The sequence below is a fragment of the Taudactylus pleione genome, unplaced genomic scaffold (assembly GCF_031769625.1).
Source record: "Taudactylus pleione unplaced genomic scaffold, aTauple2 ptg000006l, whole genome shotgun sequence".
Lineage (NCBI taxonomy): Eukaryota > Metazoa > Chordata > Amphibia > Anura > Myobatrachidae > Taudactylus > Taudactylus pleione.
In genome coordinates, this window is record NW_028284409.1 from 13,960,090 (window position 1) to 13,986,994 (window position 26,905).

A 26,905-nucleotide genomic window follows, 5' to 3' on the forward strand; every position below is an offset into this window, starting at 1 on the left:
AGAACCTGAAGCAAGAGCTGCCCGAATGGCAGATCGATGTTGGGCCATTCTCTCCTTTAAAGTACACTCGGTCTTACCCACATACATCTTAGAGCATGGGCACGTTATGACAAACTATAAATTTGGTTGAACAAGATCGTTTTTTTTCCATCCATATTTAGGTACTAAGTATAATATAAGACATTATCTGACTTGTTCAACCAAATTTATAGTTTATGTCATAACGTGCCCATGCTAATAGTTATAACTTATACTATATTATCCACAGCCTTACTACTATATTCTATCAGTTTGCTATGCATTTTGTTCATTATGCTGATTATTTTGATCTAGAGGCTAGTGAGCACGATAGACTGTTTTTAATTATGTTATGTGTTTTTGGTCATATTGTATTTGTGTTATGTGGTAACCATGGTGATTACCATGGTAACCGTTGGACGGGAGGATGTGACGTCACTACTGGCTCCGTAGACTTCCGGTTTAGAGCCAGGAAGTGATGTCGCGGTATAACTGCTCTATATATGTTTGGTAAGTGTAACATGTTTGTATGTATTTTATGCTTGAAAAAAGCACTAATTAAAGGCACTGAAACGTTGCAGACAGCATCTTGTCACATTTGGTCGTTTTTTATACGGAGTGCCGCCTTGTGGGGACTATGTTCAGTTCGTCCTGTTTTGCAGTGATTGACTGTGGAGGGCACCCGGCCCAGGACATTGTGGAACCCGTGAGTGCCGGTGATTTGGACTTGTATATACAGTCAGGTCCATAAATATTGGGACATTGACAGAATTTTCAGATTTTGGCCTCTATTCACCACCACAATGGTTTTGAAATGAAACAAACAAGATGTGCTTTAACTGCAGACTTTCAGATTTAATTTGAGGGTAATTACATCCAAATCAGGTGAACGGTGTAGGAATTACAACAGTTTCAATATGTGGCTCCCACTTTTTAAGGGGCCAAAAGTAATGGGACTATCAACTCAAAAACTATTTCATGGACAGGTGTGGGCTATTCCCTCGTTATTTCATTGTCAATTAAGCAGGTAAAAGTTCTGGAGTTGATTCTAGGTGTGACATTTGCATTTGGAATCAGTTGCTGTCAACTCTCAATATCAGATCCAAAGAGCTGTCACTATCAGTGAAGCAAGCCATCATTAGGCTGAAAAATCAAAACAAACCCATCAGAGAGATAGCAAAAACATTAGGTGTGGCCAAATCAACTGTTTGGAACATTCTTAAAAAGAAAGAACGCACCGGAGAGCTCAGCAACACCAAAAGACCCGGAAGACCACGGAAAACAACTGTGGTGGATGACAAAAGAATTATTTCCCTGGTGCAGAAAAACCCCTTCACAACAGTTGGCCAAATCAAGAACACTCTCCAGGAGGTAGGTGTATATGTGTCAAAGTCAACAATCAAGAGAAGACTTCACAAGAGTGAATATAGAGGGTTCACCACAAGATGTAAAGCATTGGTGAGCCACAAAAACAGGAAGACCAGATTAGAGTTTGCCAAACAACATCTAAAAAAGCCATTACAGTTCTGGAACAACATCCTATGGACAGATGAGACAAAGATCAACTTGTACCAGAGTGATGGGAAGAGAAGAGAAGGACAGGAACTGCTCATGATCCAAAACATACCACCTCATGGCGTGAGCATGTATGGCTGCCAATGGAACTGGTTCCCTTGTATTTATTGATGATGTGACTGCTGACAAAAGCAGCAGAATGAATTCTGAAGTTTCGGGCAATATTATATGCTCATATTCAGTCAAATGCTTCAGAACTCATTGGACGGCGCTTCACAGTGCAGATGGACAATGACCCGAACCATACTGCAAAAGCAACCAAAGAGTTTTTTAAGGCTAAAAAGTGGGATGTTATGCAATAGCCAAGTCAATCCCCTGACCTGAATCCGATTGAGCATGCATTTCACTTGATGAAGACAAAACTGAAGGGAAAAATCCCCAAGAACAAGCAGGAACTGAAGACATTTGCAGTAGAGGCCTGGCAGAGCATCACCAGGGATGAAACCCAGTGTTTGGTGATGTCTATGCGTTCCAGACTTCAGGCTGTAATTGCCTGCAAAGGATTTGCAACAAAGTATTAAAAAGTGAAAGTTAGATTTAGGATTGTTTAGTTTGTCCCATTACTTTTGGCCCTTTAAAAAGTGGGAGGCACATATAGAAACAGTTGTAATTCCTACACCATTCACCTGATTTGGATGTAATTACCCTCAAATTAAATCTGAAAGTCTGCAGTTAAAGCACATCTTGTTTGTTTCATTTCAAAACTATTGTGGTGGTGAATAGAGGCCAAAATCTGAAAATTCTGTCAATGTCCCAATATTTATGCACCTGACTGTATGTATATATATATAGTCAGGTATATATATTATACCCAAAAAGTCTCTTGCTGTTCAGCTATGATGACAGTGTTGTCATTGATTAAGCCCCTATGTTGGAATGCACAGATATTTACCACAGAGGTTGTAGTTTAATTTCTGAAGACCACAAAATATTACATGCTGTGCACTACATCTCCTCTTCCCTTTTCCACAATTATTAGAATTAGATTGATGCTGGTTAGAGAACCTTGGCCATCGTTAACAGACTTTTAAAATTATGATCTTTCAGAAAAGTATGCTATGGACTTCTCCGTCTGTTCTCAGAAATGTGTTACCTGTGTGCCTAGAGCAGCTTTTTAAGTATGTAAATGTAACCTAACATAATGAACAATCTGTTGTCCTATGAAAACCTGTCCTCTTTTCCTGCACAGGTGTTGCTTTTGCACGCTTTATTCTTATTGGATGTTGGAAAAATTTGATAGACACCTTGTCTGCTCCACTTACCGGAAGGATGGCGGGAAGCTCCAAAGGATTGTCATTTATCCTGGGTGCAGAAGGAGTGAAAGAGCAAAATCAGAAAGAAAGAGACTCTATCTGCATGAGTCTAGATGGCCTCAGAAAGGCTGCCCGTCTCAGCTGTGCCCTTGGTATGGAAAGCTGCTCTTATTCTTCATAATGTACTTGTACTGTGTTTGCAATTTATTTTCAAATATGGACCTTTTTTGGAGTCGGAGATTAAAAAATTGTGTTGTTACTTTTTACTTTAGATCTTCTGTTTCAATATTGTATAATACCTCCAAGAGGGCGGGATGTACTAAGCATTGCAATCATGGTTGCGGTACATCCCGCCACTTAACGCTGGTATGTACTGTACTTTAGAAATGCGATTACAGTTGCAAAGGACAGCTCTTCTGAAAAGATCTGTCCCTCTGTGCGTGCATCGTATGACGCACGCGTGCTGCGGGGGGTGCTGGGAGCACAATGCGAAAAGAAGCCAATGAGCTTCTAATGAGCAACGATGTGCGCGTGTGCCGTATGATGTGTCCGAAGTTACAAGTAGGTGCATGCATGCCGCATCTTGTGCGACCAGTGTGAAGTGGGCATTTCAGGGTAGTGAGCATCAAGATGCCTGGTGGGGCTATTTCTGACAGCTGTTTGATAGGCGTATGTCAAGCTCCTAAATACAGGAAAGGGACGCCTATTTCTGACAGATCTCTTACCACTAACATGGGGCTGATGCAAGTGGCGATACTAATGATGACTATTGCACCTGCAGATGCTAGAACGGTGGGTTGAGATAGGCTTGCACTTGGTGAAGCACAGATTTGTGACTTCAGCCAATCGCTGCATTAGCACTTGAAAGTGAGAACAATGCCACCGCCGTAGGAACAAGCAACCGCAAAAGTACACTCAGAAGCACGACCTTATTGTGTAGATTATTGTTCGCGTATTATAATCACAATACAATTTTTATTGACACAAAGAAGAAAATACACATACAGAATTTCGTGCCATTCCTCTTAGCATTAACAAATGGACCAAGTCTGGATCAGCTACTTGCAGAAATAAGATTATATGATACATCTCATTACACGTGTAAAGAAATAGATATGAAGTTTGTAAGATAACCACAAGAGAAAAGAAAAATAGGGAGATAGAAAAGAAGAAAAAGTGAAAAATAAAAGAGGGGGAAATAAATACATACATATATACATCTAAAATATAACCTGTACCCCAGTGCGGCTAGGCCTTCCTCATCACCTTAAAGTTCCAGCTGTTGAGGAAAATAAGATAACCCCCCTTAACAGAATGGGGTATGAATGTTGGTAATATACTGTATATCACTCCAGATTACTGAGCAAACACCAAGTCGTTATTTCAAACAGATCCAAGGTGTCAATGTATACACCCCATTTAGCATGGAAATGGATCACCCCTTTCTCAGTATTGCGTCTGTCGAAATATATGAGTTGTAGCAAAGTATTTTTTATCGCCTGAAGGGAAGGCGCAGTGGATACTGTCCAATTTCGAAGTATGACCATTTTCGCTACAGTGACAACTACTGTAAGAAAAGGTAACAGTTCTGTTTTTCTCCCTTGTAGATCCCAGTTTACAAAATTAGTAAATAACATAGCTAAGGGGTCTTTATGAAGATGTAAGACACATATCTTGTTTATAAAGACCATAACTTTTTCTCAAAACTTTCATATTTTTCCACATTCCCACATATTATGAAAGGATGTGACTCGGGAAGCTTTACATTTTGTGCAACCTCCTGATTCCCCCCGAATGTCATTGATTGACAGTCTTTTGCCATTTGTGGGCGGGGAGGGGGCGGCGATGGCCTCCGTTTCCCTATACGGAAGCGCGTCGCTGCCGTTGTGGAGGAGGGAAGAGACCAGGATCTCCGGCTGACGGAGATTTCCTGGCCTCTTCCTCTCATCTGCGGCTGCCGGCTTGCATGACCCCATGGGTCACCTTAGCCGGCTGATGTTCCCGTAGAGTATGCGATGCTGTGTTGGACAAAGCAGCTCAGATAAGTAATGCAGCAGGAGGCGTTATGCCTCCTGTGCGTTACCATATCTGCAAGGATCGCATTTGCAAAGCTGCCTGCGAGCATCTTAGCAATTGCGATCCTTGCTGGATCAGATCCTCAACCTGTATGTACTTCCTGCCAAAGGGAGGAGTGGAGAATTTTCAAGGTCTTTTTTGTATGTTTTAAAAATATATTAAGAGAAACTACTTGTGGTATTTCTAAAGACCAGGGGGTAAATTTACTAAGATGGGAGTTCTATTAAGAAGTTGGTTGCTATGGGCAACATCACTTCTTAATAGAACTCCCATCTTAGTAAATTTACCCCCAACTCTGAGCACGGCTTTTCCATAGGACCTCTGCGGAATCAGAAAGCAAGTAAGGATACAAGTATCTTGTTTTGTAATGCATGACATTTGAAACATTAAAAAATTATCTTAAAATATCACTATCAGCCTCCTTTAGTATGGGCGATGATAAATCTGTATAAAATGACGGATTTGCAAATACATATAGAACCCATTATTAGATAGCAAATATTTAGATTTCTCATCTTGGAAAGAGTACAATAAACCCCCAGGATCAAACACATCTCTAATAGCAGCTATACCCCTCACTCTCTAGGCCAGATATTTAGTGTTTTCCAAACCAGGAATGAACATAGAATTACCCCAAAACGTATTGCCCGGAGATATTGGCCCTCATTCAGAGCCACTCGCTAGCGGCAGTACGCTCGTTCCGAGCGATGTTCGCACATCTGCGCATGCGTACGGTTTTTAGTACGCATGCGCGAACCAGTCAGTGCGGACGAAAATCGTTGGTACGCAATATAGCGAGGGCCTGCTATTTTGAGTGACAGAATGAGGCATATGTGGGTGGTAACAGGGGAAGGTGCTTGAAAACGGGGAGTGGAGATCCGAACGCAGGCGTGCTTAAAGGTCAAAACGGGCGTTTTAAGGGAGTGCATAATTAATACAGCAGCGTCATTGACCACGTCACTTGGTTTTTTTTAACTCAGAACTGCTCGCAAAATAGCGGTTGAAAACACCAACCACAGAATAGCGAGCAGTTCATACGCTGTACGATGTACTCGATTAATCTAATAAATAGCGGACATGACGTATGGTGCGTGCGGCCAGGGGGCGTTTTTATCAAATAAACGAGCGTATGTTTTGCTCGCTTGTTCAGACTTAGAGGTGGGAACAGACTGCAATTTGCGAACGGATCATTTGAATAGCCACCCCTTGTTTTTGAACGAACGACCACAAATAGCGAACGGCTCTGAATCAGGCCCATAGTATGTTGCCTGCATATTTTACGGTTTATTTGCAACCAGACTATGGCTCATATTCAATTTGAGGCGAAAAGCCGGAATCCACGGAAAAGTTTAGCCGATTACGTCATTTTGCCAGGCGGAAAAGTATCGCCGTATTCAATTTGAAAGACTGTCCGCCTAAGCGGAAAGTGAATGCAATGTAATAGGCGGAAAAGTTTCGCCTATGAATAGCAGGCGGAAAAAAGTGCAGAATTGGAGTTTTGGGGTGCAACGTTGCGGGAACCCCCGTGCAGCCTTCAGACAGTCCCCCAAAGGTAAACTGTGTCAAAAAAATAAAGAAAAAATAATTAAGAACACCCCAAAAAATCACTTTGAATTTGGGGGCAAAAAAAAAATGTTGGGGGACAAAGTTCAAAACTAGCGAACTAAACTCCAGGGGGGTCCCCAAGTATGCCCCAGGTGTTTTTTTCTTTGCAGGTGCTTGTGGCAGGTGGATTTTTCACGATTTTTTAAACTTAACTATATCAACTTTTAAATATGCTGGCCCCCATTTTCAAGTACCCCAAATTTGCTGGGATCAGTTATTTTCTGCAAAACAAAATCCTGAATACTATTCTGCACCACCTATACAAAAACGCTATTTAGCGGCTATTGAGCCCGTTTAAAAACACCAAATACCTTCAGCAAGCCAAATCGGGGGGTACCATAGTGAACCCCCATGTCAGAGCATCTTTTGGGGGGTCTTAGGCTGATTTCCCCAAATCTAATATGACTTTCCGCTTGTTTAAGTTTCGCAGGGTCCCGTTTTTGCGTAGTTTCAAATTGAATACGGAGATACGCGGGCATGCGCGATGATTTTCAGTCTGCAAAATACGCGATGTAGGCGAAAAGTCCGGGAGGCGGAAAAGTATCGCGGGTCCGCTCAAATTGAATACGGGCCTAAGTATGCATCAAAAAATAAAATGTTATTCTGCGCTGAAGATGGACCATGTGTTTTAAGGGTGCGCAAAAGTGCAGCTAGTGAATAAGGGTAAACTAAGTCCTCCTCCAAGGATTTATAGGAATAAGTCTCAGAACCCATCAACCAATCGAGTATATACCGAAAGAACACAGCGTTGGTAAATGCCGAGACATGCGAAACCACCATTCTACCTTCAGCTTTATTTAAAAACGTCTTAGCCCTAGATATACGTGGTTTTCCCATTCAAAATGGAGAATACTGAAAAATTGAGAATTCGATGAGTACTCTTTATTCTTATGTCTAAGCATAAGAAATATTTTATCTACATTTGTTTTTTTCTAGTGTTTTTAAATTATGATCTTAGCCTTGGAATCTGAGTGGTCTGCTACTAACATACTGGGAACTCACTGGTGTTAGGTGAATTGTAGGTGATATGTATGAGTTGTGTAACTAGATATTTTCTTTCTTAGAAGCCCTGGGTATGGATAATCACAAGAGGCAGAGGGTCTATTAACTAAGCAGTGTTAGGAGACAGAGTGAAAAGTGATAAGAAAGTTATAAGGTACCAGCCAATCATCTCCCAACTGTCATTTGTCAAACACAGCCTGTGAGATGAAAGTTGGGAGCTGATTGGCTGGCACCTTATCACTTTCTTATCACTTTTCACTCTGTCTCCTAACACTGCTTAGTAAATAGACCCCAGAGACATGTACTAGCATAGAACACAGCATGTACTAGCATAGAACACAGCATGTACTAGCATAGAACACAGCATGTACTAGCATAGAACACAGCATGTACTAGCATAGAACACAGCTTTTTTGTAAAGACAAGAAGACTATTCAACCTAAAGGGCCCCATATTCCTGAGCCAGGTTTTCCTGTTCTACAAACAAAAACAAAAAATGCTGATCTGTGGCCATTGATGAACGGCAATCCATTGGCATATCCAGGTAATTCAAGACGTTAAAAATCCCTGACTCGCCGATTCCAACCATTTTCGTGTCTGGATCGGAGAATCTAAATTTTTGAACATGTTGAATATTCCCAGTCCTCCAGCTCCGAAATCGGCAGAACGGGACATTGTGAAAATCTGTCGCAGAAGTTTGAGGGCCTTAAGCTTAATATCAGAATAGTGTTTAATGTGTTTCCAGATAACTACAACAGGAATATACTGTAGGGGACTTTTGCTCAGAATACTCAGGTAGTGTTTGCTGTCGCTGTTCATACATTTTTCTCCTATAATTCGCCTTATTGGATTAAGCTTTTAGTGTGAATCTGACTTTGATTTATATTCTACAGCAACAAAACATGTACTGCATGTCACAGCTCTGAACTTCTGCTCCAGTTCTGCGCTCCATATCCTTTGAATTCTCATGGGGACTAATGGATATCTTATATCTGCTCTTGGTAGGGGTAGCCGCTAACTGTGCGTCAGCCCTGGCACAAATGGCAGCCGCTTCCTGTGTGCAAGAGGAGAAAGAAGACCAGGACAATCCTGAACATAGCGACACAATAACACAAGGTATTATTCCCATACTTGTACTTTTCTCCATTTCTCTGTATTATTCCCATATATATACTTTTCCTATTTCTCTGTATTAATTCCTTATCTCTAATACTCCCCCTGGTTTTCTGTATTACAGTATTTCCATACATGTACTATTGCTCCGGTTTCTTTGTTTTATTCTCCTATCTCTACTATTCTCCCTGTTTCTCTGTATTACTTCCATTGTATCTCTGTGGGCCTGATTCAGAGGTGGACGCTGTCCTGTTGCAACCTCATTTCTGTATGCAGCGGTACTGTATGTAGATTTTTACAGAGAGACTCCAATCAGTGGCATCTCTGGTCCAACGCCTGCGTATAAAGACACACCATTGGTCGCACATCAGTCACACCATCAATTTTCTGAGCAACCCTATAGTTACTCAGAATGTCCATCGGAAGTCAACCGCCGAATCCATTGCAACTGTGTACACAGACGCAGCCAATGGTCATGACACGCCACTGAAACAGTCAGGAGACGCCTGTGTCTGACTCGTCTCTATCCCATTGTCTCCCACAAATGGTCACTGACCGTCAATCACTCTGCAAATCCTCACTGCGACCATTGTCTGTAATCAAACTTTCCGCATGTGCAGTGCAACTCTGATGCATGTGCAGACCAAAACAAATCACTCAAATATGCAAACAAGAGCATTGCATCCATCTCTGAATCAGGCCCTCTATTACAGATGTGTCCTTACACATCTTTGCTGCAGTTGCTCCAAAAAACGATTCACTTATTACAATCTCCCCCTCTTAGGGCCGGGTTCAATTTGCCTCAAATATTGCAGGGCAAGGAAAAGTGGTACTAGCCTCAGTCTTTTACGCCCAGAACTATTAAAGTATAAGCCCTATTCCTCATGCGGTAAATCCACGGGTAACGCGTGCTAACCCATAGATTTTGGGATAGGTGCCTGGAGCTATAGGTTAATGCAATCACGGCACCGACGAGAAGGGCACTTATCGCGGATTTCTGTTCGAGCCTCCCTCGGGCTCCAACAGATATTCTTGTTAAGTGCAGCCTGCGGGCTTATCGTTCGCTACAATTGAATAGCCTTGTCCACTGCATTAGTCTGCGGTTAATTACTATGGCTAATTGAATCCAGCCCCTAGTCTTTCTTCCTCTGCTGTTCCTGCTCTTTTGCATCCTTACTGTCCCTATGGATGTTTGCTCTGCAATCCTTTCTTCATGGCGCTGCATTTCTGGCAACAGCTCCCCTCTGTTTGAGGCTTTACCCTAGACTGATAACTGGTGGAGTTATCTGTGAAATGCATATTGGGCCTGATTCAGAGCCGGTCGCTATTTGCGCTCGCTCGTCTAGAAAATAGGGGTGGCTATTCAAATGAACCGTTCGCTGTTTGCGGTCTGTTCACGCCTCTAGGTCTGAACGAGCGAACAAAACTTGCGGTCGTTTTTTGGGAAACTACGCCCCCTGTCCGCTCGCATCCTACGTCATGTCCGCTATTTATTAGATTAATCGAGTACATCGAACAGGGTATGAGCTGCTCGCTATTCTTGTGGTTGGTTTTTGCTACCACAATTTTGCGAGCAGTTCTGGCTATAAAATAACCCAGTGACGTGGTCAATGACGCTGCTGTTTTAAATATGCACACCCATAAAACGCCCGTTTTGACCTTTAAGCACGCCTGCGTTCGGATCTCCACTCCCCGTTTTCAAGCACCTTCCCCTGTTACCACCCACATACGCCTCATCCTGTCACTCAAATTAGCAGGCATTCGCTATTTTGCAAGCACATGAATTTCGGCCGCACTGACTGGTTCGCGCATGCGTATAACGATCCGTACGCATGTGCAGTTGGGCAAACATCGCTCGGAGCGAACGAGCTGCCACTTACGAGTGGCTCTGAATCAGGCCCATAGTTCTCTTGTGCTTGAACCATATATTGCTTGAGATGAGTCGCCATTGCTATAGGTGGATTGGTGGAATATTAAAGCCATAAAACCTTATTTTTCCAATCAGAAAATACATATATGCCTTGTTTATTTCCATGCAGAAACTTTCTACTACAGTTACAAATATATAATTCTCCCTTAATAACTCTGTCTAACAGCAGTACCCTGCAGGGTGCAAAGTTGTGACACTGTTTTTACTTGTTATAAATCACTGTTCATTTCACTATCATAAACAGATGTTTATGATGTATTAATATTTTTAGTAAAACAAAGAGTGGAACAAAAACTGGAACAGATGGGTAAACTAGGAGGATACCGTCTGCATAATGCCCATGTCCTCTGCATGGATGCAATTCTTAATGTTGGATTGGAGATGGGAAGTCACAACCAAGACTGCTGGCCCCATGTGTTCAGGTAGGGACTGCAAATTGGACTGCACTTCACGTTGTTGGGTTTGTATGTATTGTACGTGATTGACTTAGTACTGTAGTTGTATAGTTTATACTGGTTTAACTTTTTCTTATTGGATGTAAAATCATGGCAAAATGAACAGGACATCAATCAGGGTTAATGTTCTGGGCTTGATTTGATTCAGTGTTTATTGAATTCTTCACAGAATGTAAGCTCTTACGAGCAGGGCCCTCTACCCTCTTGTGCTTCTCCCTACTTTAGTTTCATCTACTTCTTTCTCACCACTAGGGCACCTAACACTTGGTTGCTTATGCTCTGTTGCTTATCTGGGTGTTATGGTCACTAATGTAGCAATATATATTATCCATGTCCTGTATTGTATTGTTCTGTAAGTCGCTTGTCTACAACTTGTTTATGTACTTTGTAAGGCGCTGCGGAACATTTGTGGCGCCATATAAATAAATTATAATAATAATAATGTGCCACAAAAACTGAGACACATGTCTAGTAATGCGTAGGTCCTCTGATCGGTTTACAGCAGCAACACAATGGGGCAAGAACTGCACATGCTCTCTGAAATACTGTGTAGATATTGCACACCATGCCTTCTGAAAAGATGTAGTCTGCATCCCGACAGCAGTCAGAATCCCGACTCCAGAATCCTGACCGTTGACATCCCGACGGTAAGTATTAGGGTTAGGTTAGGGGTCAGGGTTAAGGATAGGCTGTGGGGGAAGGGTTAGGGTTAGGCTGCGGGGAGGGTTAGGATTAGGCTGTGGGAGTGGAGGGTTAGGTTTAGGGGTAGGGTTAGGATCAGGGTTAGATACTTACCTACAAGAATCGGTATTTCCAACCATTCGGGATTCCGGCATCTGGATTCTTCCGGTATTCTGTGCGACGGAATCCCGTACCCAAAACCCCCTGAATAATGGTCCACAATTCCTTAATATTCGCTGGTGCCGGAGCCCTACCACTGATGGCACATTGAACTTCTTCCCACATGTGTTCTGTTGGGTTCAAATCCAGCAAACAAGGTGTCCAACTCATTATGCCAAACTTAGAGGAATGCTCCACCAGCCATAATCTGGTGGCTAAGGACATGTGTGGTGACACATTGCCGTGCTGAAAGAGTCCGCTCCTGTCTGAGTGTATGCAGGACAGGAACGGGTGCGAATTATCCGCAAGCATGGTTACATAGCGTCTGCCGATAAGTGATGTCTGCAGATGTATCAGGGGTCCTAATGTTTGCCAGCTGAAAACACCCAGACGCCATAACAGAGCCACCGTCTCCCTGGACTGTCGCTTGTTTGTATACGGGGTCCATCTCCTTGTGGGGTTTTCTCCACATGTGAAATCGTCCATCTGGCTTAAACAATTGGAACCTCGACTCGTTGGACAAGCTACACGTTTTCAGTCATCTTGTGACTAGTAGCGGTGTTCACAAGCCCAGGCCGTGCACAGTCTTGTGCCATTGAGTCAACAATGGGACCAAAGTGGGCCATTGGCTCCTGTACCCCATAGAAGAAAAGGAACGTTGCACTGTTCAAACACATATGTTACTTGTGGCCCCAGCATTAAATTTTGCTGTTATCTGCGGCAATAACACATATCGGTCAGATGTTACAATGTGTGCCAGACGTTGCTGTTCACAATCGTCCAGAGTTTTCCTCTGGCCTCAGCGGTCTCACATGCTGGATGTCTTCCCTGATGTTGTGTAGTCGTGGTACACCCTTGCCATGCATGTTAGTATCCAAATTTCATGTTGGTTTCGGAGTCACCCATCTTTCTAGCACCTCGATCAGAGTCGCTTAAATTGTGATGTGCTGCCATCTCCACTACGAATTATACAACAGCGGATTACAGAAATATCTGCCAAGTTGTAGTATTTTAATTGCAGACGGAGTGGTGGCATTACTGGGGATGGAAGCGGATGTCTCAGTATTTCTGGCATATGAGTGTATAATTTTATAAGGAACTTTTTGCAGTAGTTGGCAAATCATTGTCTCTTATCTTCCTTACATCCTCCAGGGTGTGTGAATATATAAGCACCTTGGAGCACACACACTTCAGCGATGGGACATCCCAGTTACCGCTGACTATCACTCAGTCCCAGCAACTGTCCATAGATCCACACGGCCTCTCCACTGACTCTTCACAAGAACAGACCACAGAACAAGAGGCTTCACTTGGCCACAGTCCTTTCATCCAGCCAGTTCCAATCCACGAACTCATCAAAGAAGGCAGCAAGGGCCGCGTGTTTGACTTCCGTGGAAATAGCCTGATGAGTGCAAGCAATGCTGCTAAAGCAGTTTGTACCCTTTCCACACAAGCAGACAAGTAAGAAACTTGATTTATTAATTCTTCAACATACGCATGGAATATCATACACCATATAGTATAGTGATTAAAGAATAAAACATGAAATTATGTCAACAATGTATCCCATTAAGCCATGTTTTAATTTGCTTACAGGCTATTTGAAGGCGCTGCAGACAAGCTCAATCTAGTTGCTCTAAGTGGATTTCTTTACCAACTGAAGAAAGCCTCCCAGGCCCAACTCTTCCATTCAGTCACTGACACTGTAGATTACTGCCTTGCCATGCCAGGTAAGACGTCTTCCCCGCTGGTGCCATTTGCTTGAAGCCTTACAGACTAGCACATCTGTGAAAAAGAAATCCTAGATCTGTTATCCATATGCTTAAGTTCAGTAGTGAATAGGTGAGTTGTCAAACTGCACTGGTGTATTAAACAAATAGTATAAGGAAAATGGAAAGGGACAGTTTTTAATCAAATTAAAAAACATTAGAAAAAGGTTAGAAATGAAGGCTATGTATCCCACCTTTTAAACCAGCAGTACTCACTATCAAACCATCTTTGGCTGTAATTGCAGTGCCTCTGAAAGTTTTATAAGCCTAAAGCCCCATACACTCTGGACGATACTTTTGAACGATATGGATGATATCGACATCTTTGATCAATATATCGTTGAAATCGTCCAGTGTGTATGCACTAAGTGATGAATGATGCGCCCTCCTGCGGGTTGTTCACTAAATCCCCAGTCATCTGTACAGACAGCTCAATCTGGGGATATTGTTAACGATGCCATGCTGCCAAATGCACCCCCCCGCCATCATTCGACGTTGCCAGCATAGACAAGTGTGTATTCACTTACCGATGCCGGCACCCCCACCGGGCCCGCCGCTGCCAATATCGCTCAATAACACATCGTCCAGTGTGTACAGGGCTTTATGTATTTTTAAATGCACAGGCTATTCTGACTGTAGCGCATACTCCTGGGCATGAGGAAGATTCTCCTAATTTCCTCACTTCCTGTCTGAACTATGCCCATAAATTAATTTTTTTCCAGTGTATTATAGACGAGGTGCCAAATGACACTAATATCACTATAAATAACTTCACTTGATATGTTTTATTTTTTATTTGATATTTACTGAAGTTTTCAACTTCAATGTGAGTGGGGTGGCAAAGGGGTACACAGAAAAGATAAATATGGGAGAGGAGGTGAATGGAATGGGGAAGGATGATAGGTGCCTTCAACAAGGCATTGCCAGCCATCAAAATACAATGTTTGGACCAGTAAACAGAGTCCTATAGCAAACAAACTGAGAATCCGTCATCATTGCCTCTTGTGTGGAGGAAATGGTAGAGGTTAAAAGAGTCAGTCAAGAAGAGGGAAGATTACGCAAAGAAGTGGCAATAGTATGAGTTACCATCCATATCTGTGGCATGGAGTAAAAATGATATAGTCCTGAAGTGGGCAGCACAGATGGTGTAATAGTTAGCATTACAGGCTCACAGCACTGAGTTCGTGGGTTCGGTTCCCACTATAGTCCTAACTGTGTGGAGTTTGTATATTCTCTCTGTGCTTGCGTTGGGTTTCCTCCGGGTGCTCCGGTTTCCTCCCAACCTCCAAAAATATACTGGTAGGCTAATTGGCTCCCCACAAAATTAACCCTAGTGTGTATATGTGTGAGAGCAGTAGGGAATACTGATGTGAATGGCCAAGTATTCTCTGTAAAGCGCTGTGGAATATGTGTGCACTATATAAATAACTGGTAATAAATAAATAAAAAAACAAATAAATAATTTGTTAGAGCGTAATGGAGGATGCTACAAATGTATTCTGTTCTGTATGTGTGTTAGATGCTAATAATGATCCAAAGCAAGGATGGAGTTTTTCAGTATGCAACAAATTGACATTTATGTGGCACTTAAGATGAGCACTATATAACCACATATAATGTATTTTTTATAATACATAGAATAGTTTGATGCTGGTTCTGTACATGATCAGCCTTTTACTGCATCCGCTAGTTTCTTCCGCGCATCTCCACCAAATCCTATGGCCTCAGCACACCTCTCGCTATGCTCAATAGAAGTCTGATTTACTAGGATAAGTAGTTTAGTTTAGTAATTGTTACTATTTTGTAGTTTGTTACTAAAAATGGTAGAAGTAAAAGTATTATTCTAATCCAGTAGTTATAAAAGGCCAACATATTCCATAATACTAAACAGGGTGGGAAAGTTGCATTGCAAACAGTGAACAGACTCTGATAAAATGGTGACTGCCATTATGAGATATGCAATGTGCTTGTATAAGGAGCTGCATGTAGACAAATCACATATATTCATAAACAGATGTAACCTGTGCTCTTTTCTCCTGCTGGAACGCGTTAATCGATTTTTCTTACTTTGCAGGGGAGATTAAATCTACTCAGGACAAGAGAAGTGCTTTACATCTGTTCCGTCTTGGGGATGCCATGTTACGTATCATCCGCAGTAAATCTCGTCCTCTGCTTCACATTCTGCGCTGTTGGAGTGTGGTGGCCCCTCATTTTGTAGAGGTAACCAGATAGACGACAAGCTTTTGTATTACTTCTATGTCCACGAATTGTTTTAGAGTAATAGTAAAACTGAATGCTCCTCACTCTTTTGAACCCCTTGTCTGTTTCAGTACGTCACAGCTAGTTTTTATCATACTCTCCTGTCACGTTAGCTGTGCAGCTCTTGTTCACTTGTCATGTGTCAGAAAACTGTCATCATATATTAGCAACCACAAAAAGATTGGGGCTGATACAAGTAGTGTGACATTCATCCAAAAATAATGTTAATTTCATGAGTTGTACAGTGTTTAATGTTATTTCACAATCTCGTCTATGAATGTTTTAGGCAGCTTGTCACAAAGAAAGGCGCGTTTCTAAGAAGGCGGTATCCTTTATTCACGACATCATGACTGAGGTGCTGACTGACTGGGACGAGCCCCCACATTTCCACTTTAACGAGGCTCTCTTCCGACCTTTTGAGCGAATAATGCAGTTGGAGCTGTGTGATGAAGATGTCCAAGATCAGGTGACTAAAAGAACAAATGATGAATAGTTAATGAACATCTATAACAAGGTAGAATAAGCATAATGGATCCATGTACAGTTGTTCCTGGGCCTACTCCTAACGTCACAGTAGACCCCAATATCAATGCACAGTGCTACTACTTCCTGAGTGTGCCACTTCTGACAGTTGAGTACCAGTAATGAGACTCTCTCTTGTCATAGCAAAGCGTGAAGGTACACCATGCCTGTTGATGAATTGTGATTTCCTCCCCCACACACACACGTAAAAAATTACTGGAATCATTATGTAATGCTGGCTATCTGGATGCCTCCTGTCAAAATACTGACAGGGGTGGGGTAAGTATACTTACCCCCCCCCCCTTCTCCCCCTAACCCTCCCTTCTTGTAGCCTAACCCTCCCCGTTACTCCCTTAACCTAAGTCTTTCCCCTTTGTGTCTAAACCTAATCTTCCTCCCTTAGTGCCTAACCCTAACCTCCCCCCCCACCAAAACCTAACGCTAACCCCACTATGCTACCTAAACCTAACCCTACCCCCTTCCTGCGGCTAACAGCTGAGATGCCCCGGACTTACCTGGTTCAGGCTGGCTCGGTATTTCGATGCCTATCTTAAATCCTGTGTCAGACTTTCAGCGTTGGGATTCAGACCGTCGGCATGCCGTCTGCTGGTCTGATAACTGCATCCCAAATTACTACATATTTCATCATATAGTATAATTTGTTGCAAGTCCCTTGTTTTGTATCTCTTGGTATAAAAATGTGTTATCCAAATATTAGACTATTCATTAAATAAAGCATGTTTAAATACAAATGGCCAAAACTATATATGAGCATGTAATATATGTGTCTTTTTGCTGTTATGCATTACTGGTCTGTTGGATTGTTCATTGATAAAGTGAATCTCCTGTCATTTCAATTATTAATATTGTTTTATGATCAAATTAAAGGTGCTGACTTGTGGGGTAAACAGCAGCACCTTGCATGCAGCTGCCAATTAACAGCACATCAGTCCAGTGCCTTGGTACAAGTATCCGCACCTAGTATTACTTGAGAGCACAAAAAATAATCCTAGCCTGACCAGCTCTAACAATCAATTACCTCTCTCAAGGTGGACGGACCTAGTAGTGTCCAACTCGCCAAAAACGGCATTTAGTACAGCACTTACAACAGTGACGTAAGTTCATCCCAGACGCCTGGAGGCAAGTTATAATTTAGTGCCCCTCCCTCCGTCACAGCCGCTGACACTGTAATGTAACAATTCGCATGCAGACAGGCTATAGATAGATGAAGGCTGCAGCTGATGGTCTGACATGGAGCTCTCCACTAGTGTATGGTGGCTTCTCAGGGATCGGGAAGGGGTGCCATGTATTGGGCGGCCGTAATGGTATACTCTGGGTACATAGTTACAGCCCTAAGTGGGGTGAATATGTTGTGGACAATGGAGGAGGTGCCCCTTTAGAGCTGGAGCCCGGCGGCAGACGCCTACATTGTCTCCCATAGTTCTGCCCCTGACTTACAATCACAGGCAATGGTCTTTCTTTCTCTGCAGGCCTCAACATGCTCCCCAGGCAGTGAGAGACCTACTAAAGACACTTGCACACCCTTGGTCAGCCATTCACAGGTGGTCTGGCAATAAAGGCTGCTAATTAGCTGACTGTCTAACACACCTAAACTAGGAACCTGGGGCATGTATATCTCCCTTTGACAACTTTCCCAGTGTTTTTGTCACACAAAAAAAATTCTATATTTGTTTTTTACTTCTTATTGATTGTTAAGGGTGTGAGCATAATGATGACATTCATACTGTCAACATAGTCAGAATGTCGATAGTGCAATTTTCTCCAGACCCTAATTGCAGCTCAGCCCTAACCCTAATTTCAAGTCGACATTCACAATGTCAACATGTTGTCATCATGATGAATGTCAACATTCAAACCATGTAAGCATAATGGTGTTGACATTTTTAATGTCAACATCCTGATTGTTAGAATAAAGTATATTATTACCAAAACCTTGCAGTCCAGAATATATTTAAACATGATGTGCAGATGATAAAATAATTCATAATCCCAGCATCAGTCACTGAGTTGTACTGCTTCTCCACAGTTAAAACACATTATATTGATGGCTTCAAATGTTGTGCAAGCTTTGCATGGTTTTTTTATGCATTTTATTTTTACAACCCATTAATATTTGTGTGCTATGTAAGTAACTGTTAATAAATAAATTAGAGGAAGGTGGGACATAAAGCACATACAAACCTTTATGGTCAGGTGATAAAGATCAGCAAGGCAGGTTAGGTTAGTCACACTAATATATATATATATATATATATATATATATATATATATATATATTGTCCGTTCAGCTGACAAACGATATCTGTGTGTGTGTACAGCCGATGACGATATGTCTTGCAGATATATTGTTTCCCCCGCATGTGTATGCAGACGACACAGCCCATTAGGCGGACGCAGGAGCTGCCGACAGTGACATCACAACTCGGCAGGCAAATGTAAATATCTGCCCCCTTGTGATGTCTGCCAGATATATCGAGCGGCCATTAGTTTGGCACAACGGGCTGTCTGCTGATAAATCCTTCAGGTGTGTACCTAGTCTAAGAAAGGAGCCCCTGACTGGGAGATGTATGGTCATTATCTATGCCTAGCACACATTACACAGCTTAGGGAGATGTATAATAATAAAGAGATCAATAGCAACAATTTCATTATCTCGGCGCAAGCTTGGGAGTAAAACATTAAATTATTGAATTACATGTTCTTTTGTGCACTTACAGGTGGTGACCTCAATTGGCGAGTTGGTGGAAGTGTGCTCCCCTCAGATCCAATCCGGGTGGAGGCCTCTGTTCAGTGCTTTGGAAACTGTACACAGCAGCAGCAAGACTGACATTAAGGAGTATCTCGTAGGAGATTATGCTATGGGTGAGTCAGGACCCAGGGCTGCTGGCAGTGGTATACCTTCTTCACATATGTGTACTAGTACAGTAAGTGCACTGATAACAGACACATGCATTTAGGATAGAAAATAGCAAAAGAGTGAAATTTGTGCTCACTTGAGTTATCATTGTATTATTTTATTTATTATGTTAAATTATTTATTTATTAGGGATGAATTATTTCCATGTATTTATTTTCTCTAGATGCAGTGAAGTAGAATCCAATGAGCAGTACAGTGGTAAGGGTGGGGGTATATAAAATTTGTTAGAGGGGCAAATGGCTCTAAATCTGAATATATTTTCCTATATGTGCCACATTAATTTCTTACAACTTCGAGTGTCTATGTAAAACATAGTTACAGATGTAGGGGCGCTGTCATTCTACCTTATACTGTACATATCAAGTTCAGTTTTTCTGTCTTGAAATATTTGATTTCTGTTCTCTGTCTAAATGAATTAAAGGAAGAGATTACATAAAGGTATAGAATCTATTATCTATCTTATTCATACAAGTATTTTTCATGTTATTTTTTTTGTAACATAGCTGAAATATAGTAAACTATAGTTAGATATTGCTTATGCCTTTACCTTACACTGGGCTTGACTCAGAGGTGGACGCTAATGCATGTGATTTATCTCACATTCGCAGCTGCGATAATATGCACATGCTAGTCTCAGCCTTCTCCTTGTGTACGTGCGAGAATCGGACATTGCAAGCACTGAGACACCCACTTTCAATGTCCAGGGTCAGTAAATCCGCCGCTGGACTCAAACTCCGGCGTCGGGTTCACCGTCGATACTTACGATGCCCTATGGCTGGTGCAGGGTCTCCTTCTGTACTTTCTCTAAACCTGGTCTCTGTGGCTGTGGCTCTGCATTTGAGAACACGTCCGTGACACCCCCATAGCACGCCACCTCCCAGAAACACCCATGACTTTCCACCTCCAGCTCAAATGGGTGCAGTTCCATACGCAGCAGCGGTCTCTGCATACACTCAGTGGTATGCATGCACCATAGTGGTTTCCAGGACTTTTTGTGCATGCACAGTAACAAATAATCATCGGCGCAATCATCCACACTACATTTATCTCTGTATCAGGCCCATCATATGTTGTTTATCGGTGCTCCTCACAGTGATCTCAGAAAGAAATGATCAGTGGTCATGTACTATTCACCTTTTTTAACTGTAGCTTTCTGTAGAGATCGTATACCATATAATATATCTTTTCAATCTTTTTTTACTTTAAGATCTTTTGAACTTGTGCTGATACCTGTTTTGTTTGGTGTAATTTTTTGCTTACTAATGAAGCTTAGTAAGTGAGTGCCTTCTTAGTGTTATAAACGTACTGATTTACCTTTATCTATGTCTCTTAGGAAAGCGCCAGGCTCCTGTGTTTGATGTGTTTGAAGCATTCCTGAACACAGACAACATTCAAGTCTTTGCTAATGCAGCCACTGATTACATTATGTGCCTTATGAAATTTGTCAAGGGGTTAGGTACAATTCATTCCTGTTTTACTCATAAAATAATGAATAAAGTCTGGATTATTGGCTTGTTTTATGTTTGTGTTTATATATTATGTATTATATGCATACACCAATAGTGCCATGAGGTTTACAATGGAAATACAATGTTCCACTGCAATAGACACAAATCTATGATCTTGCCCCAGTATGTCCATGTAGACCATTTTTATTGTGTGATGAGACAAAAAATGTAATAACCTGTCTAAGATTGCAGTTTAGTACCTCACAAATACTGCATATACTGTAAATCCAATCCTTAAAGAAGTAAACAACATTTTATTATATCTGTAGAATTAAAGCATAAAGGTAAATAGACTGTTCAGTACTGCCTACTAATGTATCTTTTCACTGTAGCTCTATTTAAAAAAATGTTTTAATAACTTATTCCTACTAAACAGCTATAGCCACAGAGTAGAAGGGGTATATGATATACTGTAAGACAAACATTTCAAATAATGAGGCATAGTATGTCAGTTAGGCCTGCTACTTACCCATCTGTAGTCTGTACAGATCATTTACTTTACTAAGGTAATTACCAGATAATGATGCAAACTGATTTTACAGTGCCCTACAGTGATGCAGAATACAGAGATACTTTATACAGGACACAGATGTCATACAACTGTAAGAAGTGGTTGCTTTTTCTGAAGGGAATACAATTTGTATAAAGAACAACTGTAGTAAAACAGTAATTTCTCCTTCATCCACTAGGGGACACTGGAGATCTAGACACTGGGGTATAGACGGGTGGATGAGAGGTGCTGGCACTTTAATCTTGTATTAGTAAGCATGGAGATATACATGTTTTGATATATAATTACTAATGATATAATTTTCTTTATTTTCAGGTGAGGCAGATTGCAAAGAAATTGGAGATTGTGTACCTGCATCTGCCTCATCCACAGACCTCTGCCTCCCAGCCCTGGACTACCTAAGAAAGTGTTCCCAGGTAAGATAGTATTCTGCTCAGTATCTTGTCACTGACTGTGGGGCTGATTCAGATACAGACGGGGTATGCAATACTGATCCGGGCTGCGTCCTTGGATGCAGCATCGAATCATCTGCATGTCCATCGGCTAAGTGACCCATGGGGTCACACAAGCCAGCTGCCGGAGATGAGTAAAAGAAGCCAGGAAATCCAGCCGACAGAGATCCTGGCCCCTCCACTCTCCCCCAACAGCAGTGACACGCCTCCATTTTGAAAATTAGATGCTGTCGCCGACCCCTCCACACCTAGAAACAGCAGCAGACTATCAATCACCAACAGTCTGCTGCCGGATCGCAGAACCATACTGCACATGCGCAGTACGTGTCCGGAGCATGCACAGATTCACAACAATCGTGAATCTGCGATCAGCACTGCTGTATCACCCCCTATGACCCTAGTACACTGAATGGTCACAGATTTTAGAAGAAACATGTTATTCCACAGGTCAACAGTCAGATTCATAACTTATTTGAAAGTTATTCAATAATGTGTATGTTTTCCTTTGATTGTCTCTAATACCGCCAGAAAACCTGCCACTGTTGTAATCGTTGATTTAGATGTTATGCTAGAAAGATAATGTTCTTCATTGACTGAAATAGTGATGTTATAAGAAGCTGTTTAGTGCTTGTTTTTTGTTGTGATCTGGCAAATATCTTTATTGTTTCATCACAACACTTGAAATAAATCGTATAACTATAATTGCCATATGTGGGTATAAAAAGTCTACAAATCCTCACTGGAATATCAGGTTTTTTAAATTGTAGCATGAAATCATGTCAGACCATGTTTCCACCTTTATAATGTGGCATTGAAACCAGCAAAGTTCAAATACACATAGACCATATTGGGGGAAAAACAAGTGAAATACACACCCTGCAATGCTCAGGTTGTATAATTAAGTATGCACACTTTTTTCATAATGGGACTGTAGCTACGATCTGCACAAGGAATCACATTCATAATCCTTTTTCTCCTACCTCCATGGGGGACACTGCCTTACGCTGGGTATAGTGAGTGGTGTATGGAGCATGGCACTTTAAATCTTCAAGATTTTTGGGCTTGGCTCCTCTCCTTCTATACCCCACCAGACCTCAGTTTTAGTTAAGTGCCCATTGGAGACGGACAGCTTTTCTCAGGCTCCTAATTAGCTTGACATTTTTTTTTTTGTGCTATGGGAGTCTTGCCTACAACGCTGGCTGCCTTTGGAGGAACCTGCCACATCCGCTACTTGGTAGTGTCCAGGTATCTTGAGCAGTGTCCTCAGAAACTGTAGCTGCACTGCGAGGCTCGCGCTAGTGGGTAAGTAGGGTCATTCTCTGGACAGATCAGCACTCCTTCAAGTCACGGTTTGTTAACCCCTCCGATCCTATGGCGCAGTGGCCGGGATGGGGCTGGGCCAGAGTGGCTGCTCAGCAGCGTTAGACAGACGGCCTCACTGAGGATTTTTCCTCTTTTATTGGCGCAGACACCTGGATTCCTGGCCCCGCTAGAGGGAGTGCTTCATTTCACGCTTCCTTCTGCTGAGTGCTAAACTGCCTGCAGGTCAGCATGCCAGGACTGCCCACCAAAACGGCCCGTAAGAGCAGCATCACGGCCTTTGAGGGATCAGCCGTTACTAGGAAGTCGGAAGTTGTCATTACAGAGAGAGGCTATTCAGTGGTGCAGTCTAGCCTACACAACGCAACATCAGCCTTGCAGCTACCTACTGACAGCTCTTCTGCATACAGACGAATGGATCAGTCTTGTGCTCCCCCCCCCCTGTCCTTCTATACCGTTGTGGGTTTGTACATGTGGGGTGGCCTGTGTGTGGGTTATATGAATGTATATTAGACAGATTCTTCATGAAGTTTAGTTTTTGCGAACAAGGATTTTTGCTGTATCTGTATTGTTGCATTCTGTTATATCTGCATTCTCCTCCAATCTCCTTTTTCTTCACATGATTACAGGGAATGAAAATATTGAGGGTCCCAATCAAAAAGATAGCGGGGCTATTTAAAAGGTATTTGTTTGCACTAAGTGCAAGACAAAGTTCGCAAATGCACGGTCTGACTAGGGGGCAATTTGTGAGTCCTGCGCCGTGGAGGCCTCGATTAGCGCAACTCTTGCCAGTGGGACTCTACATACGGAGACTCCAGCTTGGGTGGCCATCTCAGCCAGGGCTGTGGACAGTGACCTTTGTCCTCCCCCCCCCCCCCCCTGTACCTCCCTCTTCTCGGGGAACCTCCTGAGCTCAGAGTTTGACTAGGTCAGTTCAAGGACTGGTACAGTTTTCATTCTCCTTGGAAAAACTTCTGGAACCTTCTTCCAGAGATTTGGGGGGTCCTTCCAGACCCATTGGGCCTCAGTTAGGTAGTCAAAGGAAGTGCAGCTTCCAGTGGTACTCAGGGGAGGTTTCCAATACGAAGGTATCTTCGCAAGGGGAGGACGACAAGGACATTTTAGATGACTCTAAAGTTGAGATTTCTGCCATTACAGAGGAGGATTCTAGTGATTTACCAGGCGTAGAGGCTTTAATTACGGGAGTTACCCAGGTGTTATATATTTCTGATGCAGGTTCCCAGGAACCTCAGGAAGCCTTGCTGTTCAGGAGAAAGCGAAAACAACCTGTTACTTTTCCTTCTCCACAGCTGTAGGACTTACTCTCTGCTGCATGGCAGCATCCGGACTTTAAGTTCCAGCTCTCGCGATGCATGCATTCCTTGTACTCCCTACCTAAGGCAGATCGAAAAAAGTGGAAATCTCCTCTGTTACTGGATCCCTCCATTTCCCGCCATTCCAAGAAGACCACTATTCCCGTTGCGGGGGCCACTTCCTTAAAAGATGACTCTGATCGGAAACTGGAAAATACCTTGAAGTCGGAAACCGGGGGTTGAAATGTGGGCGGCATTACTTCTGGGCGGTTTAAGTTCAGGTACCCCTAGGGCACACCTTCTACCACTGGTTGAACATGTTGAGGCTGGCATACATGCAGGTCATGTCTGTTTTTGGATTCCGTGGCAGTCATTGCAGCCGAGCCCTCTGGCTGAGATCATGGCAAACGGACTTGGTTTTTATGCACTCCTTTTCATGGGTGACATTTTATTTATTCCAGAGTTGGACAGGATAATTGCCCTGGCCACAGGGGACAGGAGTACTTTCTTATTCTTCTTCTCCCATGTCCACAAGTTCTCGTCCGTCCCGAGGCCCATTCTTTAGTTTCTTTTGTTCAGCATGTTGAGGACGTTTCTGGAAAACCCAGTCTAGTGCAGGTAGAGGTGAAAAACCTAAGCCCCATCAGTCCTCTCCTGTCCATCAACAGGAGACAAAGCCTGGGGATAAGCCCTCGGCATGACTTTTGGCTCGCCAACTTGGGGGATCCTGTAGTGGGACCTCGTCTTTTACGTTTTCAAAACGTCTGGTCAAAAATCTGTTCCGGTGCCCGGGTGATAGCGGTTATGTTCGCTCACCTTCGGTCCCTGGGGGTGACCATTGTCCCTTATCTGGACAACCTCCTCATCAAGGCTCCATCGGTGGACATTCTCAATTCTCACACTCGCTCATTTCACAGGGATGTAATGTATTGTACACTTCAAGAAGTCCAATCTAGTTCCATCTCAGGGGATGCCATTCAATCCATCGTATGGCTGGTTCTCAAGATGCAGACAGTCTCTGTTCATTTGCGCACGTGCCTCTTAGGTAAGCTCATCTCTGCTTTGGAAGTGGTACAATTCGGACGGTTTCAACTGGAACCTCTTGGAACAGCTCTCACCTTCATCTGGCCAAGGTAATCAGTCTTCCCCCTTGGACACAACTGTCTCTCCTTTGGTAGTTACACTCGAACATCTTCAGGTGGGTCGTCCATTCACGATTTGGAACTGGACGTTGGTCACCACAGACGGGGCAATGATCTTTCAAAATCAATTCCAGGGGCTTAGGTTCACAATGGAGGCCCTTCTGCCGGTAAATGTTCTAGAGCTCCAAGCCATTTTCAGTGTTGTGAGGGCGGCCCAGCCTCTTCTTCTACGGTGTCAGTGAAGATCCAGTCGGACAACGCCACATAAATCAGCAGGGAGTGCACTGGCCATGAATGAGATGGTTGGCATTCTAAAGTGGGCAGAAAGTCATGTTCTGGCAATAGAGGTGGTCTCAATTCCTGGAGTCGAAATTTTGGGAGGTGGACTACTCAAGAGTTCAAGAACTTCATCCGGGAGAATGGTCCCTGCATCTCAAGGTGGACTTTTCATCTGGTGTACTTGTTCCCCCCCCCCTTCCCCCCAGTTTCCTCTTCGTATATGTCGTTCTTACGTGTCCTGGTGTGAATGCCATCAGCTCTCTCCCCTTACTTTCCGGATCGCCCATCTTCTGCGGTTTCATCAGATGGGTCTGGATGTGGGCCTGCACCTTGGGTCTTTAAAGACTGTTCAGACTTTTCTGCAGGGAGTTCCTCATCTCCAGCCTCCTGTTCTACCTCCCACTGCTCCGTGGTATTTAAATCTAGTCTTGAGTTACTTACAGTCGGACTTACTCGAGCCCTTAGACAGCGTGGCTCTCAAGATACTCGCTTGGAAAACTGTTTTTATCCTAGTAATTGCTTGAGCCAGAATGGTTTCTGAACTGGATGCTTTGTTTTGTCGCTCCTCGTAACTTGTATTTCATGACTGTGCAGATCTCCGGACTAAGCCTTCTTTTCAGCCAAAGTTTGTGTCATCCAGTTCCACATCAATCAGCCCATTGTGATACTGGCCCTTCCTTACTTGGATGCCTGGTCCAAACTTTGGATGTCGTGCAGGCTCTTAAGGTTTACATGTCCTGCACCTCTGCCTTCAGGAAGATGGATGATCACTGTTTTTGTGTTCTATGTGGGGGGGGGGTTGTTCCCTCTTTTCTGTTCCTTCTTTTCTCCTTCTGTTTCCTCTGGGCTTGGTTAACTAAAACTGAGGGTAGGTGGAGCATAGAAAGGGAGCAGATTTAAAGTGCCAGGCTCCATACACCACTCACTGGGCCTGATTCAGAGCCGCTCGCAAGCGGCCGCTCGTTCGTTCCGAGCGATGTTTGCACAACTGCGCATGCATACGGTTTGTAATACGCATGCGCGAA

At 43.0% G+C, this 26,905-nt stretch overlaps 1 protein-coding gene across 1 annotated transcript in view; it reads left to right on the top strand.

The window, feature by feature from the left end:
* ARFGEF3 (ARFGEF family member 3) overlaps nt 1-26,905 on the top strand; it is a 156,617-nt gene that overhangs the window by 94,489 nt on the left and 35,223 nt on the right. Inside the window, exons 16-25 of the mRNA XM_088453279.1 lie at nt 2,783-2,998; nt 8,535-8,645; nt 10,844-10,994; nt 13,020-13,328; nt 13,464-13,597; nt 15,711-15,856; nt 16,182-16,361; nt 19,156-19,300; nt 20,689-20,811; nt 21,690-21,790. Coding sequence (XP_088309405.1) covers nt 2,783-2,998; nt 8,535-8,645; nt 10,844-10,994; nt 13,020-13,328; nt 13,464-13,597; nt 15,711-15,856; nt 16,182-16,361; nt 19,156-19,300; nt 20,689-20,811; nt 21,690-21,790 — 1,616 coding nt within the window. The remainder of the gene's footprint in view (nt 1-2,782; nt 2,999-8,534; nt 8,646-10,843; nt 10,995-13,019; nt 13,329-13,463; nt 13,598-15,710; nt 15,857-16,181; nt 16,362-19,155; nt 19,301-20,688; nt 20,812-21,689; nt 21,791-26,905) is intronic.